General features: G+C 40.1%; 1 protein-coding gene across 1 annotated transcript in view; it reads right to left on the bottom strand.

Moving 5' to 3' along the window:
* Positions 1–1,331: 1,331 nt before the first annotated feature.
* Positions 1,332–21,593, bottom strand: part of ALDH7A1 (aldehyde dehydrogenase 7 family member A1) — a 38,141-nt gene continuing 17,879 nt past the window's right edge. The window contains exons 9-19 of the mRNA XM_063086653.1: positions 19,770–19,867; positions 18,682–18,723; positions 16,629–16,723; positions 14,513–14,597; positions 13,135–13,241; positions 9,208–9,324; positions 7,869–7,966; positions 7,579–7,652; positions 4,726–4,801; positions 3,218–3,274; positions 1,332–1,493 (exon numbers count right to left, since the gene is read on the bottom strand). Of these exons, the coding sequence (XP_062942723.1) occupies positions 3,220–3,274; positions 4,726–4,801; positions 7,579–7,652; positions 7,869–7,966; positions 9,208–9,324; positions 13,135–13,241; positions 14,513–14,597; positions 16,629–16,723; positions 18,682–18,723; positions 19,770–19,867 (847 nt within the window). The 3' untranslated portion in view covers positions 1,332–1,493; positions 3,218–3,219. The remainder of the gene's footprint in view (positions 1,494–3,217; positions 3,275–4,725; positions 4,802–7,578; positions 7,653–7,868; positions 7,967–9,207; positions 9,325–13,134; positions 13,242–14,512; positions 14,598–16,628; positions 16,724–18,681; positions 18,724–19,769; positions 19,868–21,593) is intronic.

The following is a 21,593-nucleotide window of genomic DNA, read 5'->3' on the forward strand; positions in this document are numbered from 1 at the left end:
GTTGCTCCGGTAAGTGGGAATCAGAGGTGGGGTAGAGAAGCAGGGAACTCGAGCTGCTGGTTTGTATTATAAGCATTCTAGCCCCATTTGAATTTTTAGCTGTGTGCAAGTATTTGATTTTTAAAAATACATCTTAAGCTAAAGGTGGGGGGGAAGCAGAGGAAAATACTTGTAACCTAACTTTGTAAACTTAAATTGAAAAATACTATAAAAGATCAATATATTTGACTATATAAAAAATTCAAAACCTCAGTGCATCAAAATGTGTCAAGTTTCTGGGACTGACAAGTAATAGCAGCCACCTGATTCCTAACCTCTTCACATATCTTAAACTTTAACACCAACAAACAGGGCTGGCCAGTTAGTTCAGTTGGTTAGAGCACAGCCTTGTAATAAGGTTACAGGTTTGAATCCCAGATCCCACACTGGCCAGCCACCAAAAAAAGGAGCAACAAACACCACAAATAAAACCAAACACGAGTGATTATGTGGGAAAGGTGGTAAGCATGGAGGGTAGAAACTGCAGAAATGGTCACTACTGCATGTCTCCAGTTATCACATAGTTAAAAAATCATTTCAAAGGAGCAGCCCAGTTTGCAGCCTTTCACAGAGTAAAGGCAACAGAACAGTCTTGAAGTGCCAGGGAAAAGAGGCAGAGCAAGGACATTGAGACCTCTAGGTCCCTTCAGCATTCCCAGGACAGAAAATGCCACAGAGAATGTTCTGTGGTTGCAGAGCAGCACAGAGAGGTTTAAGAGACTCCCTGAAAAAGGGAGGGGAGAGGACACAATAGCATTCCCACTCCCTTTGAGAAAACTGCTTCATCTGCAGGGTGTGAAGTCTTCGTCAGGAGTGCCTGCCTCCCACACCAGAAGCCAGCTCCTTCCACCTACTTCCTGTGGAATCGCAAGAGCCTGTCTGCTAGGCTCAGCCAACTGGACGCTCTCTCCAGGGACTGGAGAAGTACAGCAAGTTCCTAGGAAGGTTAGGGTACTGCAGTGCCAGAAGCAAGCATGCTCTCCACAATTCCACAGTGGAGGCTGGGAACTGTCCCCAGCAGTGGCTAGAACATAGGACTTAGGAGGGTGGGCAGCACAGTTGTGAAATGTTCAATATAACCAGTACTCAGCACCTTCAAAGACAGGGCAAGTAATCACACTTTCAAATGTACATTTAATCTTGTGGTTAAAAATATTAATGAGCAACTTTTATTTGTTAAATCAGTAGTGAAAAGGAACAAAGAGGACCAACTTAAAGGCAAAACCTTTTAATGAACATTATAACAAATTGAGTCCATTGTGCTAAAAACATGTAGAAAAATTACAAATTAGTTTCAAAGAAAGCTTTCAGAATTAGATTTACTGATCTTTTATACTAACGTTAGAGCTCCCAGTCACCCCCACCAACCAGCACACTGGAGATATTACTGTAATGTGACTACAATGTCACGGCTTCAGCAGACAAGCAGGAAGACGGGCAGCCTCCTTGAATACCTTATTAGAAAGAAATTATAAATGTAAAAATCTTTGAATTAAAATAAACACTGATACAGCTTGTATTCTCTAACACTTGTTTTAAAACAATATGTGGGGAAAACAGAAAAAAGAACATATTTCAATAATTTTGCACAATTTCACAAAATGAAAGTGACCGATTATTATCTAAAAATGTTTTAAATAGTGCTTAACTTTCCTCAGACAGTATTGCAGTCACTAAATAAAACAAGGCTAGAATACTTAAAACATTGTGACACAAAAAAGAAAAACCATAACAAATTTTAAAGTTAATGCCCAAATTGCATGATTTTCTTAAACTAACCCTTATTTTCGAAGTACATATCATCTCAATACAGGATAATTGACTGTATTTTTTTTCTTTTTTTTGGTGGCTGGCCAGTAAGGAGATCCAATCTCAAGTCTATTTTGAACTCAAAAATATGAAGGAAAAACTGGCTTTCAACAGGATCACTGCATGATATTTAAAAACAGCCCCCAATTCAACAATGGGAAGCAAACAAATATGCATGGATTAGAAGGGATGTTGTAACACCAAGGTCAAGGTGCTAGGGAGGGGGTGGAGGGAAGGGGTAGGCACTATTCAGTCGGCCATGGAAGATTATGAATACCTTTCCTTCCCTGGTACATTTTTAACTGTTCGGTTTTTCATTTGCTTGCTTTTTTACATCATAATTCAACCCCAAACTCTTTGCCAATTGTCCAGATATCTCCATATCCTGATGCATCAGGTTGTCTACAAATGTTATCTTCTTCCAAGGCTTCTGCCCTGGTCAAATCTGGCAGTAGAGGGGGTGGTGGCTGAGACACAGATGGGGATCCAGAGTGCCAGGAAGACAGGGGCCTCTGGACTGAACCAACCCAAAGGCTCCTGAGCAGCTTCTCAATAAGCAGGACTCAGACTCTATTTCCCCACTTCTCTGCAAGCACATGCTGCCACATACACTGAGGACTGCCAATTGAGAACAAATCCAAGGGCAACCGCAAAAGTTTAATGGCTAAAGAAAATGGTCTACAGTTGCATAAGAAATCCAGATGCACTTTCAATTCTGCACAGGCAGTTTGGGCCTCAGAGTTCCCCACAGGTGGCAGATTATAGAGTAGGAACAAAATCTCTATCTATCCTGCAAATATCTTCCCAGCTGACACAGCCACCAAGAGCAAGAGCCATAAATGGTGATGAATTCCCTTTGTCATTTTAAACACAGCAACAAATCATTGCACATGAATAATGTGCTATGGTCCTTGGCATATAAGGAACACACCTCTCTGTCAATCACACCCTTTCTAATACCTGCCAGAGGAGGGCGACGTGAATCAACACTCCCCACAAGAACTCTTTACTTGCTCAGGAAACATTCTGTATCTACTGTGAAGGCTTCTATTTTCTTCTCTATTCGGTTCTGTATTTTCCCAAATTCCTACCATGGCACATACTAATTTTTCTTATTGTAAAATCATTGACTATTAAAAAACCATACACAACTAGTGACATAAAAATCCATCCAACTCATCTTTTACTAAAGATGGCTTTATTGTGACAATTTTATTTGATTTTTAAAAAATAAGTCTCTTGATTTAGTCAGGGCTTTGGGGTCCTAGGAGATTAGCCACTGTCATATTCAAAATGATATTTATTCAAGACAAATACTGTTTTCTTCAGAAGCAGCAGCAAGACTTTAAGTAATGTTGGTCTAAAATACCTTCACTGAAACTTGATTCCTTGGGCCAGAGGAAGGTCCTTACTGTAGTTGATGGTACTAGGGAAGAAAAAGATGAACAAAAATAAATGAATGATAGTACATACATAATATAGAATTATTTTCATGCTATTAAAAAAGGTAGCAGATCTGTATATATTAATAAGGTAAAATATCCAAGTATAAGCTGGTGGAAAAAATATTTAAAGGGCTGGCAGTTAGCTCAGTTGGTAAAAGCACAGTGCTGATAACACCAAGGTCCAGGGTTCAAGGCCTGTATGGGCCAGCCACCAAAAATAAATATTTTTCTTATTTATTTATTTAGGATACAAAACTTATAAAAGAAAAAAAAGTAATGCAAAAGTCTGGAAAGACTCATATGTATCATACATGTTTTTATTCTTCTGAGCAGGGCACAAAAATACAGGGGCTGCAGCTTTCTTCTTTATATCTTCTCCGTAACTTGTATTGAATTATCAGGGAAAACACAGGTATTTCCATTTTAATAGAAACAAAATAAGAAAATATAATAATTTAGAAAATAAAAGCTCCCCTGTCAACTAGTCACCTGGTTGTCACCTGGTTTTTCTCCCAAGAGGAAAAGTATCCCCATTAAATGGGTTCCAGAAAAAAACATCACTAAATGTTTGCCTTTCTAGCTCTCAAGTGCACAAGAAAAGTAAAAGGGACATAACTGACTTCAAAGATGGGAAGCTGGCAAAGAGCGTGCCCGTGTTTGTGAACAAGCCACAACTAAAAGCACCTCAGAAATTCCTGACAGGAATACAGTCCCGAGGCTGTCAGGAACCAAAGCTGAGAGATGCAGCTGAGGTGAGAGCTAGTGAGACACAGTGAATGGGACCAGGATGGGTGTCCCTGGTTCCTCACCCATGGCTCTGTCTACAACATCACCCCACACAGACCTGACCCCACATACTCTGTTTTATTGAGCCTGGATAAAAGCTATTTCTACCCAAGGGGGAAAAAACAATAACAATAAAAGAAACAAGCCCTAGTCAAAATCTCCCAGAAGCAGGCTCCCAAGCCAGGTGCGCAAATGCTGAGTGAATGAGCCGCTAATCCACTTTCAAGGGCCGAACTTACTACTCCCAGAGCTGGTAGCCGCCAGCTTGCTAGCCAGGCCTGCAGGCCCCCGCCTCCTACTGCTGCTACAGCCCACAGGGGCGGGAACCGTGTCCACGGAAAACACAAGGATGGCTCCTTCCCTGCCAGTCGGCCCCACGTGCCCTGTTCCTACCCATCTCCTGGACTGGAGAGATAGAAACCACTCCCGAGAGTTTCATAGTTGGTGCTGGGCACTGGCTGGAGCTGGACAAGAAGGCTACAGAAATAATAGAACAAAGTGGATGCTCTGAGAGAAGACAGCTGTGGAACGCTAGAAAATTAGATCAGGTGAAACCGCACGGGCACAGAACAGAAAGCAGGAGAGTATAAAAGCACATTTCCCACAGTTTTAAGCCCAAATCCATCTCCCCAAAGCCTCTGCTTACCAAGTAGATCTCCTCATGTACTGCTTCCAGGCATCACTGCCAGATTCCCTGCCACCACCAGTGTGCTTTTCTCCTCCTAGAGAGATACAAAACAATGTCACATCTTTTGAGCAAGTTCTTCTGCATGAGCTCCTACTCGGTATCACTGAAATGCAGATGTCAGCAGGACACCACAGCTACCTGCCCAGTTTACTCTACACTGAGCCAAGAGCACCTCCTCTGCAAATAAATAAAGTCAGAGACCAAAACACATGGAAAAAAGAAACTAAGATGAAAAACAAAATATAAAGAATTAAGAGGAAACAGAAATACATCAGGAAGGAGAAGAAACTCTTAAAAAACACATACCATTAGGATAAGATATGAAAAATGGAAACCTCTAGGTAGTGAAAATATAATTTTATTTTCTCATTTATACTTTTTAAAATATTCTAATTTTTCTACTATATATATATATACACACATACTGCTTTAATAATAAAATATTTTAAATGCTATACTAATATCTTTAAAGAGGTTACAAGAAGATAATGATTCCATAAAATGAGAAAAGGGTACTATTTAAAAGCACACCATCAAAGTACAAGAAATAAGTCTTCATGTTGTTTTTAGTGATAGCAGAGAGGAAAAAATTCAACAGAAAGATTACAAGAAAAATTTGAGTCAATCTCCCATATAAAAAACAAAAAGACTAAAGAAATGAAAAATAGGAGGGAAAAGATAAAATCAGTCAATTCAAGAGACTACATTCAAATAATAGGACTTCTGGAAATTAAAATAGAGAAAACAGAATGGGAAAATTGTCAAAAAAAAATTCTACCAAATAAAAGAAAACTAGCAAAAACTTTCTAGAATGGAATACTATGAGTCCCAAGATCCTAATAAGGCCAATTGCTGGCCCACTGATGTCCAAAAATATTTTACATATTATTATGAAATTTCAGAACATCAGACATAAATAGATAGAAAATTTTTGAAAGAGGAGGAAAAAAAGATCAGAAATCAAAATAGATTGGACTTTTCAACTGTAAACAGTGGAAACCAAGAGACAAGTGAGTAATGGCTTCAAAATTCTGAGGACAAATTATTATGAATGGTGCAGAAAAAGCAGAGAAGGTACAGCAGGCCACCTTGCAAGGCTGCTGGCATCAGGAACTTGGCTGGTGAATGGTTCCCTGCACTAATAAAATTTTCCTTAAATGATAAGGGTGGCTCACTGTGCCTAAACCGTTTTTGCACAAACAACGTGGTTTATGCTCGACACCAGAAGGCCCAATACCTTTTGGGAATCTGGAATTTTGGTATGTACTGGGCAGAGGGTGCCTACATGACCAGCCCCCAGTGAAGGCTTTGGGCACTGAGTGTCTACCGAGCTTTGCTGGTAGACAACATTTCACACGTGCTGTCACAATCTGCTGCTAAGGAATTAAGTACATCCTATGTGACTCCACTGGGAGAAGACTCTCGGAAGTTTGTGCCTGGCTTCTTTCGGACCCCACCCCATGCAATATTGTCATATCATATATTGGGAAGATACAAGGAAAGGAAGGGAGGGCTTAGAAAGGTTCATCTATATCATATTAGAGGGTCAATACATAATGTCTAAAGTTGTCAAAGAGACAGCAGTTAAAACATACTATTTAGAAAAACAGGTAAATTCAAAGGTTTACTCTTTTCTTTTGATGAGAAGAATTTCAAAGTAGCTTCTGGGAAAGGAGAAAAGCATGGGCAGAGCTGCTTTTTCACTATAAGACTTTTTCAAAACTTTTTACATTAACTATGAAAGCTTCAATGAAGAACAGTCAGTTGGAGAGAGTGGGCGTGGGTTGGAAACAGGGACTAAATGCCTACAGAAGGAGCTGACGGACACTTCAGCATCCAGGCGACCACACAGAGGAGGGCAGGGCCGAGGGTCAACATCTGCACACTGAATAGTCATTGCAGTGTTTGGTCTAAAATTATAAAAGAATGTCACTAATTGTATAAACTTTTTTTTTTTTTTTTTTGGTCATTTTTTTCGTGACCAGCACTCAGCCAGTGAGTGCACCGGTCATTCCTATTAGGATCCAAACCCGTGGTGGGAGTGTCACCGCGTTCCCAGCGCCGCACTCTACCGAGTGCACCACAGGCTCGGCCCAACTTTTACAGGCATTAATGCGTGTTTGTTTTTCTCCTACATTTTAAAAAAAGGCAATCTGTTTTTACTGTACTATGGATCTTTTTTTTTTTTTTTGGCAGCTGGCCGGTACAGAGATCCAAACCCTTGACCTTGGTATTATTAGGCTGTGCTCTAACCAACTGAATTAACTGGCCAGTCCCATTTTTAATAAGTAAAACTTAATATATGATTATTGAGAAGAGTTTTTTTAAAAAATTTTACTAAGTTTAAGCATTAAAAGCTCATGATTTATTAGGAAAAAATAGGACTAGGGCATAGTGAAAGGAAACAACAGTATGTTATTTAGCGAATGATCATGTGTGTCGCATTTATTGTGCCCACTTTGCAAATAAAAACCAGAGTATTTCATGTAAAATTTTCTGGCTTTGAAGCAAGGGTTCTTAACCTTCTTTGGGTCTCAGACCCTACTATCTCCCCAAAAAACATTTCAGGGGTTCACATATCTCAGGACAAGGGCCTCTGCTCTAACCTGATACTGCCTATGAGGAGAAAATGCAGGACTCTGGACAATAACTTTGGATATGGGACATAAGCTCTTTCAGGCAAGTTAGATCACAAAAGATTATTTCAGAACTTAAGTAGTCTTTCACTTTCTTGTTCAAACTTTTCTAAAAGCTAATACTGCTTTTCCTTTGCCACCCCACAGAAAAAAGAAGACACGATTGTCTACATACCAAATGCACCTCCAATCTCAGCCCCACTTGTTGGAATATTGACGTTTACAATGCCACAGTCTGATCCTTTAGGGCTGTGTTTGAAAAGAGAGGCATGGTGAGAGCAATGTAGAGGAAATTAAGAACAAAACAAATAAACAAAAACAAATACATTTTAAAAACCCCAAAACGCAGACTCTCAATGCTGAAAAGTAGATGTCCCACTACAACGGGTTCATTTTTTTTTAAAGTCTACTCACCACACAAATCAGACTTACATAAATTTTCAAAATAGGCAAATAAATTTATACCCAAGCCAGCGGAAAATTCTGCCCAAATCTTTGGTGAAGATGCTACTTGAAAGTCCCTGTTTCACTTCATTATTCCATGCAAAGACCTCATCTTCATTCTGAAAGGACAGAGGTTGGAAGTTGTTAGATATTACAGTGCTCAGGTCAAAGTTCACTGATGTCAAACTCATTTTCTGTAGCTGGCCAGTGAGCCCAGTTGGTTACAGTGCTGTGTTATGACACCAAGGTCAAGGGCTCAGATCCCAACACCGGCCGGCTGCCAAAAAACATAAAGAATGCAAAAATAACTAAGGGTACATAAAATCTTATTTAAAAAAACCCAAAACACTCATTTCATGAGACTTACAAGTATAATTTTAGTGCACAAAAGGAAACCAAAGATTCAATATTTAAAAAGTAAAACTTCTAGCGCTTTTCCCCCTAATTATACTCTGAGAAATAAAAATCCGTACTTTCTTATATTCAAGCTAGTACGTATAACATTACGTGCAACACACTGATCCAACCACTTAACATGTAGGTATTTAATCCCCACCCTATGACACAGGTTTTATACTATCCCCATTTGCAAATTAGGCAACTGAGGCCTGGAGAGGCTAAATAATCTGCTCAAGAGCTCATAGTCATACACACAAACACGTAACAAAACATAAAATTATACTCTCTAGTCATCATATCTAAAACAATGATAGACAATTTAAAGCAAGATATAAAGAAAGGGTCATATAATAGTGAGAACTGCACCTTGTTGGTTAATAATGGCACATTTAAAACTTGATTCAATGTCTATAATCTCAAAACTAATCCTAAATATTTCTGGCAAGGTTAGGGCCTGTGTCCCATGCTAGGGAATAAAACACCTAATTATCTCCACCTGTTAAAACCTCCACAGCCTGTCCTCTGATGCACTTTATAACTCTATGTCTTTTTTATAACTCTGTGTCTTTAGACTGCCCCCACATCTTCTCATTTAGTCTGCTGACACATGCAGCACTCAGGCTCTCCAACCATCCAGTCCCTGTGTTCAGGAGAAGCTGCCATTATGGCCCAAGCAGCTCGCATAAGGTGGCACAGGAGATGAGGGCCACGTACTTCATCAACTCCAACACTGGTCCACTACCCACCTCGGTTTCTCTGGCAGCTGGCTTGGCACGCTTTATAGTTTTAAATTGTTTATCTCATCATATTTTATCCTAAACCTTCAAATTTCTACTATTCAGAGTGACTTTCTAAAACCTTCCTAAAACCTAATTGAGTGAAATTTAATACACCTTCATTTTCCTCTAGTCTTACCACTTGTTTCAACATTAGATTAAAGAGAAACAGAATCCATTTTTACCTTGAATTTAAAGACATAGAGAATCGGAGCAAAAGTCTCTGTGTGCACAATGGATGCATCATGGGCAAGACCTGTTACAATTGTTGGTTCCACATAATTTCCAGGGCGATCCATAACCTTAAGTAGAAAAATAAAATAAAATGAAAGCATTTTGTTTTCGAGTATCTGGAGTCAGAGGACACAATCTTTGCTTATACTTATGAGAAAAAAATAAACAGCATTTATAGGTGAATTGTTTCTCCAAAATAACTTCCTATCACGAATGAAAAGGATCTCTTTTGGTTCTAACTTAGTTGGTCAGAGAAAAATAGAAAAAAGGTGGAGTCAGGGATACAGAGCTGTGCCATGTGTCACAACCAACTTACACTGAAAAAAACACTGTTGCAACTGGTTATTTTTAAATTTACGTAATTTTAAATGGTAATATATGCCCATTGTGTCACAGGTTGAATAGTGTCTCCCCCTCCCAGAATTCATGTTGAAGCCCTAATGCTCAATGTGGCTACGTTTGGAGATAGGACCTTTAAAGAGGTGATTAAGGTTGAATGAAGTCATAGTGGGGCCCTAATCCAATAAGACTGGTGTCTTTATTAGAAGAGGAAGAGGGACACCCAGGGGGTCCTGGGAGACAGGGGCTGTGGACCCTAGCCCGGCCCCTGCCACCACCACCCATCCAGGCCAGCAACAGAGCCAGTTCAATGCCTGAGGGGTCCTGGGAGACAGAGGCCATGGGCCTTAGCCCTTCCCCCATCACACATCCAGACCAGACAAGCAACCAGCTGACGCCCAGGATCCTGATATGGTGGCGAGACCAGCCCCGCCCCCACCTGCAACCAGATCCTAGAATGTACTTATTAACCACATGTGTTTCTTTGGGGTGTGTGACTTTCTGCTCATGTCCTTCACCAAGTTTCTGCCCATATTTTTATAATTCATTTCTAAAAAGAGTTCCTTTTGCAATAAGTATGTTAATCTTTTGTGTGTTTAAATGAAAAATAATAATAAATAAATAAATCTTTCAACAACAAAAAAAAAAAAAAAAAGAAGAGGAGGAAGCGACTCCAGAGATCTCTCTGCCCGCCCTCTGGGAAAGGTCGAGTGAGGACACGTGGAGAAAGCAGCCACCTGCAAGGCAGAAAGAGAAGCCTCGCCAGAAATCAACCCTCCAGCACCTTGATCTTCAAGCCTCCAGAACCATGAGAAAATTAATTTCTATTGTTTAAGCCACCAAGTCTATGGTATTTTGTTATGGTAATCCTGACAGACTGATAATACACACTGTACAAAAACCAGGAACTCCAAAAAAGTATACTATTAGACACTCTCTTAACCAACCTCCATGTAACCAAATTACTACAGGTAAACTTATTTATTTTTTTACATTATAAGATGTTATGGAGCAGTTGGGAGGGAGGAGGAGAGGGGAAAGGGGAAGAGGATAAGGTGGGAGGAGGAGGAAGCGGGGTGCTTGGTCCAGGCTCGTGGCAACCCCCTCATTCCAGCAGGGGAGCCCACCGGGCTTCTGGCAGCAGCCTGGTGGTAGCTGGGCTGGATGTGGCCTTCAGGGGGACATAGCTGAGGTGCTTGGCCCTCCCCCCACCCGGGCTTGGGAGCCTGGGGGGCTTCTGGTCCTTGTAGATGTTATAGGTATTCTTTGGTGGCTTAGACCTTTACTGGTTCATATCAGAACTTTGTCTCCGATCTATGGGTGTTTTGTGTTTTCTTTCACTTCTGTGTTGGATTATTAGCTACCCACACAACTTAAACTCTGCACTGGAACTAATTTGTTATCCTTTGCTTACTTCTAAAATGAGGAACTTCCTGTGGAGACCAGCACTTGAGCCCTGTGGTTGAGCTAATAAATTGCTGCTGTGCTGCTGATTCCCTGGGGAAGGTTTTCTGTGCAGCTCAGGTTTTAACTGTAGACACTGTAAGCTCTTCTAGGTCTTATGAGGTTCAGTACACCTGGGTTGTGTGGAAACTCTGGTCTGGACCTAAGTCTTTTCTGCAAACTGCACCCCTTGCACTTCTATTCTCCTGACCAGTCTCCACTTAGTGGTCCTGTGCTGACTGAGGGAGAGATCAGCTGTCCATGCTGTGCCCCAGTGATCCCCCAGTGGGCCGGTCTCCATCACCTCCCACATTCCAAGTACTTCCCAGGTTGGGCCATGTGGCAGTCCCTTGTGATGACTCACTGGCCTCTGGGTGGTTCCTTTTTTCAGTTGTCTGTGGCCCCTCACTCCTACGTGGGTCCACGGTAAACCTGTTAGTGGTCTTGCTGGCTGGGGACCACCAAGGCCCTCTTCTCCCCTGCAGTCTCCAAGCAACTTCACACAAAGAGCACAGCAGCGGCTCTTGGTCCATGTGCTAATCAGGGCCAGCCTTGAAATGGTCGGGGCTCGAAGTGGTCCCTTCTTTCTCTCATCTTGGCTTCTCCTATACTCCGTAGGTGTCTTCTCCTCATCCTCTGAGCTCTAGCAGCCCCAGCTTGGCAGTTGTTGCTTTTTAATAGTTGTAAATTGGTTGACTGTGGAAAAGAGTGACACTGGGGACTGTCTATTCTGCCATCTCAATCGGAAGTCCTGATATCCCTGTTTTGTTTGTTTTTTACAAATTGAAGATTTGTGGTAACTCTGCATCAGGCACATATATCAGTGCCATTTTTCACTAAAGGCTTGGATGATCATTAGCATTTTTTAGCAATAAAGTATTTTTTAATTAAGGTATATTCTTTAGATGTAATGCTACTGCACACTTAATAGACTACAGTATAGTGTAAACTTTACTTTTATATGCACTGGGAATCCAGAAAATTCATGTGGCTCACTTTATTGTGGTGATTTGGAACCGAATCTCCAAGGTATGTCTATACACTTAACTACAATCGTCTTCCCTTCTGTAAAATACTCTGATGCCCTGAGCAAGATTCATTGGCTGTTGGTCGACTCTCCAGAGTGCCCCAAAATTCTGCTCTTACCTCTGAGCTGTATGTTTACCCAGAGTCTACTGAATTTACTCTTAATCCTGCATAGGCAGCTATATTTGTTATAGTATTACCATACTGCATTATGTAACGTAGATAAATTTTACACAAAGGAAAAAAAGGGCTTTTCTATAAAGATTAAGTTAAATGCTTTAGAGAAAACCCAATATAAGTAAAAAAAAAAACAAAAAACCACAAACATACATACACACCTCTGATTACATGTGTGTGTGTGTCAGTAGTAAGAATAGAGAGAAGGATTCTGATCTCAGATTGCTTTGCAATAGACTCAGGTCTCAGTGAATTTTAAATTCAGTGAAACTAAATTGTAGGCAATTATAGGTACAGATTTTGCAAAGACAAAACAACAAATTCCTACAACACATGAAGAAAATACCTTGGTCACACATCAAAAGAATCACAAACAAACGTAATTACATGTGTTCAATTAAAATAAAATGCTTACCGGATGTTTATTTTTTTGATGCCCTGTCTCAACTGAATTTTTAAAATAACCAATAAATACAGATTCTAATTGCTCTGAATAGAAAGTCTCCTACTGTACCATGAAAAGGTCTCCTTTCCATACAAATTCCTAGGGACCCAATTCAAAATCAACCATGACACTGAGTTTGTGTATCCTCCCAGAAATGTTCCATGCATTTTTCTGTTGTCATTCTTTAAAACATGTATTTCCCCCTCCTAATAGGGATAGGGAGAAGAAGGATGTGGAATGGGGACCCTTCCCCAATTTTCCCAGAGCCCTGCTTGTGCTAAGAGAGAGGCAGTAAAAAGCTAACTGGCTGGTTAGCTCAGCTGGTTAGAGCGCAGTGTTATAACACCAAGGTCAAGGATTCAGATCCCCATACCGGCCAGCCACCAAAAAAAAAAAAAAAAAAATTCATAAAAAAAAGCTGTCACCACTATCTCAGCACTCTCCTTACCTTGCCCCCAGAGACCACTGTGCCACCTTCTTTCTTTGCTTCTTCCACTGCTCCAAGAAACATATTCACTGCCTGTTTGGTGTGGAGCGGCCCATAAAGAACATTAGCTAGGGAAAGAAAAGAAATGATCTTCATTTTGGCCTCAATGACATCATCTTATTATCATAAACTGCTTTCCCAAAGGACAGGCCAATCCCTTCCTATGTCTGCTCAGTTTAGAGCAGGAGTGTCAGCAACCTTTTTCTGTAAAGGGCCAGGCGGTAAATATTTTATGCTTTGCACAACATATATGGTCTTCATTACAGCTACTGTAGTGAGAAAGCAGCCACAGGCAATATGTAAATGAGTGGGTGTGGCTGTGTGCCCATAAACTTTCTTTACAGAAACAGATTGTGGGCCAAATTTCTTTGCCAACCCCTGGTTTGGAGGAATGGCTATCAATTAATCAGAGCACTGCATTAAAAATATATTCATTACAGTGTGACCATTCTTTAAGAATGCCACGGTCTTAGTAGTTGGTGTGCAATTCAAGGGAGAGAGACTGATGCTACCCGAGGTTACAGCTGCAGGAAACTTGAGCATTGAAGGTAAGGTAACCACAGGACAGAGGAAGAAGGAAGCTCTGTGAGGAGGTGGCATTTTAGCAGGAAGCTCTGTGAGGCAGAAGAGCATTTTCAGCAGAGAGCAGCAAGACAGAGCCTGGAACGCTTGACGCACTGAAAACAGGTTGGAGAAGCTGGAGTTCAAGGAGCATGGGAACATATGTACACAGGAGGTCTGGTCAGAAGGTGGGCAGGGTAGGCAGCAGATGTCAGACCACAAAAGAGTGGGAGCCTGCTAACCAGAGAATCAAACGGAATCTAGATTTCAATCTAAAAGCAATGGCAAGTCACTAGAATGTTTCAAGGAGAGTGGATTATCTGATTACATTTTTTTAAAATCTCTCTGGTTTAACACCAAGGTCAAGGATTCAGATCCCCATTCTAGCCAGCTGCCAAAAACAAACAAAAAATAAAAATCACTCTGCTTGCTATGGAAGGCAGCAGTGGAAGCAGGAAAAGTCTGTTAGGGGACTCCTACAGCTTCCAGGAGAGAGAGAGAGGGGTAGTGCCTCGGACAAGGGTAATAGTAGTGAAGACTTTTGAAAAGCTCGGCAACTTTCATCCCATCTAAACAACACCTCCCAGTCCCACCCACCAGCCCACACCAAGCACCCAGGATCCTAACCGAGGAGCAGATGTGTCACCCCAAATGCCCAATAACCTGCTTCATGTGCCCTCAGGAAAGAGGAGGAAACCCCCCAAATTTAGAAGATCAGAAACACTTGTAACAACAGCTGTCAAAAAGGAAAATCTTTGAAACAGAACCAGACACTCACAGTCCCATGGGTTCCCAACACGGATCTGTGCATAGGCCTTTTTAAGTCTATTTACAACTTCATCATAGATGCTTTCATGTAAAAACTAAGTGAAAAAAGAAAAACATAGAAGGAAATGTAAAATAAATGCACAAATTTTTTAACAATGTACAATTTTTCTTAATAGTACTAATTAAGAGTTCTTAATAGTTATTGACATATCGTAATCTCTAAAAACATAAACAAATAGAAGCATGTTTGTTTTTTAATTACATGATTTCTAATTTTATTTATTTATTTACTTATTGGTGGCTGGCTGGTATGGGGAACCAAACCCTTGAGCTTGGCATTACAAGGCTGTGCTTTAACCACTGAACTAACCAGCCAGCCCCTAATTTCTGATTTTAATATTAACTACATAAAGATAATAATTTCCTCTAGGTGGATGTCAGAATAAAATCATAAGCCAGGTCTGTATCAAATTTCTAAGGACTTATTTGGCTAAGTTTCACAAATCCATCATTCCTGTTTCTGTTCTAAAGCATTTGACATCTTAATTGGCAGAGAACATCAAGTATAAGTGTAAGTCTCAATGAACACATACCACATCGGTTTGGTCAAGCCATCTCTGCTGCATAACCACATGCACTTAGCCTCAGAACACACAGGTCTCCAGAGTGAGGCCTTAATCAGGGAGCACAATCTTTGTACTCACTCTGGGTAGGATGTGAGCTCCCTGCTATGCTCCCAGTGGTGGAAGTGAACTTTCCCAACCATCCACTCTCTGGGTGGCTCTCCACGTGAGGAATAGATTGACATTATGAGAACTAGTCATAAAGAGATCCATAGTAATGAATATTTTTTTCCTACATACTGCTAACTGTATGGAAATTGATTTGGGCAATGACTAATAGTATCCTTTAATATTTAACACTAAATATAAAGCTTGGCTATGTGTACTTGCTGCAAGACTCAAAGGAAAAATAAAAGTTGGTTGAATAGAGAAACACATACCATTTCATATTTTACCATGTACTTAAGAGTATATTCATTTAGGGTACCCTTGTTTCCTTCTTAGCTTTAATGTAATACATGTTTAAGGTGAATAAATTTAATAAATTGTAAACACTAAGAATACTGCATCTTGGAGTTTTTGAGGACTTTCAACTGATTAATCTAAAAATAAAGACTGATTTTTATTTGTTGCAAAACACAAGGAAAAAATGTGAAAAACCTGAGAAGGGTAAAGACTGAGTTTTCATATATCTTTTATCCTATTCTAATTAATTTAGATAATGTCAACATTGTAAAAACTTTGTTCATACTCAATATGGGTAAGAGAAAAGACTCAAAGCTAATTCCTTGCAATCCAAGAATAGACTGTCTTTTAATTACAAAAGTTAAACTCAATAATAATAAAAGACAAATGTAGCCAAATTTTGTACTTAATCAAAATTTGCTTACAGTATACTACTGTAGAGTCATGAAAATCAATGTTGTACCTCACACTAAACTGAAATCCAGCTCAATATAAGTGTGGGGGGACTAAACTTCCCAAACTCCACTCTGAAGCTAAACCACATCTCCTTATATATACTTAATACTAATCTGTCTTATCTATAAGTATGCAGACTATTTACAGAGAACGCACACATACAGAGTCACTTCCTTTTCAGTAAACCATGTCACATCAAGTCAAATTTAAGACTTGATTTAAGAGACCAAAAATTGAAATCTTTAAAATGTTTTATTATTTAAAATATTTTTATAAAAAAGCATAAGCTGCCTATCTTTTAGCCAACAGTTTTAGAATTTTTCTAAGTTTTAGCTGGTTTTATTCTCTAAGTGACATATTATGGACTTTGTCCATATTGTTCTAGGAGCAGGACTGAAAACAGGTCTCCCCTCCCAGTCCAACCCCAATCAACTGGTAGTGAGACCAATTTTAGGTTGGGGTGGTAGAAAAAGCAGAGTCTCCAGTTAACTAACAACATCAGCTACGCACCCACAAGACAGTAGCAGGGCCAAATATTTTCAAAGCACATCCAGGGAACACATTTTCCTAGCAGTACTTCTATGACACTTCCCTAACAGAATTTGTTAGAAAGTGGGGCTTGAAAAGCAGGACAACACTCACCAGTCGCCTCGCGGTGGTACACCTCTGGCCGGCTGTCCCCACGGCGGCAAAGAGAGCTGACGGGACCACTAAGCTGAGGTCCGCATCCTCGAAAGCTTAGAGAAGAGAAGCACAAACACACAGCCATGAGCATGGCAAAGCAGGCACACAGGTATTTGCTAACTGGTATAAAACGATGCCTGTAGAAAGTGCAGTAAGACAACATCAAAACTATAACTGTAAAGTAAGCATGTTAACATCGCAGAGATACATCTCTTCATTAGGGGGAAAGGCACACTTTTCTTCCAGGGAAGATTATGAGAATAGAGCGATGAGCTCTTTGATCTTTACCTGGAGGTAAACTGAGGCTCTCACTCCTCTGACCCCTTCATCTTCCATCTCAGTTTCTGCCACTGCCTGAGCCTCCTCCTCACTGAGGTCTCTTCTCTGAGGCCATCACCCTCACTTTGTCAGCTTTACTTGCCTCTAGTCTCAACCCCAACAGACTTTGGACGGCAGCTCTTTGGTGCCCATAGACACTTAGAGAGGACAACGTAACCATTCTACCACCTCAATAAAAACCATGCTTTCTAGCAACATCTGGGCCTCGCTTGCATGAGTCAATTCCCTGTTGCCACCCTAATCTTTTTCCAGTCTTTGAAACCCTTCAGCTCTTGACTCCACCAGATGACCCAGCCTTCTACTTCAGGGACAATCTCGAAGTACTCAAGACCCTGCGGTGCTTCCTCTGTTCCTCTGAGGAGATCAATGCAAAATCACTTCCAAATTCCTCTCTACTTTTACTTCTTCCTCTTCTGCCCTCAGAAGAAAAAATTAGCATAATCTTTACAAGGTTAATCCTTCCATTTATATTATTTGTAATTCCCTCCTTCTTATACCTTCTGGAAACTTATAGCCACTGTTACCTCTTAAAACTGCCATTTTTCCCTCTCCAATCTAACCATGTTCTCAGACCAGCACAATGGTTTGTGCCAACAGACCAGAGTTCTTATCCACCTCCACCACTTTTTAGTTTCCTCATCTGTAAAATGGGGTAATAATATCTGGGGTACTAACGGGTGGCAGTAAAGAGTTAAGGAAAGAGCTGTGCTCTGAGGTCTGATGGCCGGGATACAAATGCCCGCAGTTGTCATTTGCTAGCCTGTCAGTTCAGGCACACGTTAAGTCTCAGAGTTAACCTTCAAATGAGATTAATAATGATATTTACTTCATGAGATTGTTGTGGGGATTACAGGAAATAATGCAAATAAAACAGCTGAGCACAGTACCTGGCAGATATCCAGGGCTCACCAAATGCTAACTATGTTTTTTAATTAAAGTCTCTCTTTAGATTAGAAGTTCATCTGGAACAAACCCTTCACCGTACACTTTTTATACCTCTGGCATTCACTACAAATACAGAGGCATTTAAATGTGATGATGATGGAAATATAAAAATTAGCAAGTTTTGCTTTTTATCACAAAAGCCATGCTTCTTTTAAGTTTCAACCTACAGATTTTCACTACATTATCCAGAAGTTATACTGGTAGACTACTTCCTTCTGTGCCAAGTTCAAACAGTTGGAAAAGTGAATTAAGTAATCTCCAAGCCTATAGGTAAGTGACTAAAAAAAAAAAAAATGCCTTAAGTATTCTTTCCCAATATAAAAGTACTCACTATTCCACTAAAGACAAAGTATAATGTTTTTGAATCTAAAGGAATCAGCAACTCACGTAAGAGTTAATTATTCTAGAGAAACGTGGTCAAGTCTTCAGAAAGTGGGAGTAGGAAAAACAAGAAATAATGCCATACTACAGTGCAAGTCTCACATACAGGTTCCAGGCCCCAGGTAATATTTTCCAGATGTGAGTATCTTTCCTTCCTAGTTATCTCTGTCTTTAAACCAAGCTTATGTCCTATCTGGCAAGTAAAATTCCTAAACATGGGGATTAACTAACTCCCAGGCACACACAACATGTAAAAGATGAGTTCCTTCACAAGCTCTATATATGCAGGATGGCTACTGAGGATGTTATGAACAGGAAACAAAACACAACAAAAGGACAGCCTTACCAACAATGGCATTGTTTCCTCCAAGTTCTAACAAACTTCTCCCTTTAAAAAAAAAAACACAAACACAAATTAATGCCTATTTCAGTATTTACCGCACACTGCTATATGGCCTCACGTTATAGCCCATCCCAATTACTTTTAACTTTATTTTGATTTATAAAGTAGCACAACTACTGGATCAATGTCAGATTTCCTGATTTTGGTAACTGTATCACGGTTATTTGAGAGAATGTCTGTATTCTTAGGAAACACACTGAAATATTTAGTGGTAAAGGGACGTGTCTTCAACTTACTCCAAACAGTTCAACAATAATATGCACCAACAGTGTGTGCACATGTGTGTGTGTGGTATATACATATATGTTGCTGAAGACAGAGAAAATAATAAAGCAAATGGAGCAAAATGTAAGCAATTTGTAAGTCTGGTTAAAGAGTGTACAGTATAGGAATTCCTTGTGTTAGTCTTGTAATTTTTCTCTAAGTTTAAAATTATGTAAGAAAAAAAGAGTTAGTGTAAAATGCAACAGCCACTATAGAAAACAGTCTGGCAATACCCCCAAACACCATTAAACAGAGAGTTACATATGATCTAGCAATTCCACTTCTGGGTATATAACCAAAGTGGTGAAAGCAGGGACTTGAACAGGTATTTAGTCACTAATGTTCACAGCAGCATTATTCACAACAGTCAAAAGGTGGAAGCCACCCAAGTGTCCATAAACAGATGAACAGAACTACAGAAAATGTAGTTTATGCATACAATGGATTATGCAGGCTTAAAAAAGGAAATCCTTTCACATGCTACAACATGGATGAACCTGGAGGACATTATGCTAAGTCAAATAAGCCAGTCACAAAAGGACGTGCTGGACAGTTAGCTTGGTTGGTTAGAACAAGGCTTTGTGACAACAAGGTCAAGGGTTCAAATCCCTGTACTAGCCAGCTGCAAAAACAAAAACAAAAACAAAAAAGGACAAATATTGGATGATTTTGCTCATATGAAGTATCTAAACCATAGACACAGAAAGTAGATTTCACATCCATATTTCTGAGAGAATTAAAATCCTCATTAGAAAGCCAACACTTACCAAACCTCTCCTGCACCATAAGAGCCACCTGTTTTCCCACCTGAGTACTCCCGGTGAAAGACAGCAGGTTCACCCGTTCGTCTTTGGCCATTGCTGTGCTGCAGGGAACAGACACGGTCACCTAAGCAGAGAAATCCAGCAATGGCAGCACCTAATGGGGCCCGGCAAAAAGCACTGACACAGGCCCTTGGAAAGGCTGTCAAAGCTACAAGGAAGTCTATCCTGGGGAGCAAGGGAAGGGTCTTCATGAAAATGAAATACATTTTTCACAAGGAAAACCATACAGCAGAACAGGCTAACCTCCTCTGTGAGCTCTTTGTAAACAGAAACCACATAGAGGAAGTTGTTAGCTAAGGAAGAAAGTCCCTCCTGTCCTGAGTGGGTGACTGGATAATACGATCTTAGCATTTCCTTGCTGAGCATTCCAGTTGTTTTGCAGACCCTTACCCTACTGTATAATTCCTTTTTAAGAATTAAAAACTTAAGGCTGGCCAGTTAGCTCACTGGGTTAGAGTGTAGCCTTATAACACCAAGGTCACAGGTTCAGATCCCCATACCAGCCAGCCGCCAAAAACAAAACAAAACAACAAAGAATTAAAAACTTAGGAGACTGTAGGCAAACATCCTAAAGTCTCCACGATGGCAGCTTATGACTTGTACAGGCTGCGCCAGGGTTTCCAGTTACTTCTCAGGAACGTAGATAGACACTATTGATATGAATGTCTTTGTTCATAGTTCAGTGCTTCGAAGGGTATAATGTGAGCCAACAGGGCAGCCACGGCATCAGTCTAATGTAGTGGGGCAGCATGATTAAACTACCTACATAGGCCCCCCAGGATCAGCCAAGCAAACAGGACCACTGATTCTCAAGGCAGCTGCTACTTTACGCATTCCTGTATACACTATCACAATTATTTCAGCTATTCCAAAGTCAATGTGAAGGACTAGATGCCCAGAGTGCAAGAATAGAGTAGATCAAAGGATACAATACTCATATTTTAAATGACATTTAGATAATACTTCACTATGCACATACAGTACATCGTGGCAATTGTATCTTCTCATATTTTCTCATCTCTGTGAAAAAGGAGCAACTTATTGCTCCTTTTTGAGACTTTGCAGTAAGTACGAGGGTACTTGAAAAAGTTTGTGGAAAAGTAGAATTAAAGAATAAAATGTATCTTTCCATGAACTTTTTGGAGTACCTTCCTTCAGTAGTATGGTAAAAGTGTTGAAAGGAGATTAACATATTAACCACATCAGTATGGGTTGTAAGATTTGACCCTTGCGAAACTTCAAAGTCTAAGATGGTAATAACAGCCTCAGTTTTCATCATGGTTCAGAGCAATTATAGTCAGCTCCAGTTTAAAGAGGCTGTGACATCATGCTAATTAAAAGAAGCCAGACACAAAAGGCCACATATTATATTACTCCATTTATACAAAATGTCCCAAATAGGAAAATCCATAGAAACAGAAAGTACACTAGTGGTTTCCAGAGGCTGTGGGAAAGAGAGAAATGGGGAAGTGACCAATAATGGGTATGGGGTTTCTTTCTGGGGTGATCAAAATGTTCTGGAATAAGAGAGTAGTGATGGCTGCAGAACACTGTGAATATTCTAAAAACCACTAAACTATACACTTTAAAGGGGAGAATTTAATGGTGTGTTAATTATATGACAATTTAAAAAAAAAAAAAAAAAAGACACTGTGTTCCCAGGATTCCCTTTCTTGGTGAGCAGAAGAATTCAAACAACAGACTAGGTTCTCAGGGGAAAGGGAGACCGCAGACTACAATTCCACAGCTTTACTTTGTAAGTAAACA

This window comes from Cynocephalus volans, chromosome 2 (genome assembly GCF_027409185.1).
Source record: "Cynocephalus volans isolate mCynVol1 chromosome 2, mCynVol1.pri, whole genome shotgun sequence".
NCBI lineage: Eukaryota > Metazoa > Chordata > Mammalia > Dermoptera > Cynocephalidae > Cynocephalus > Cynocephalus volans.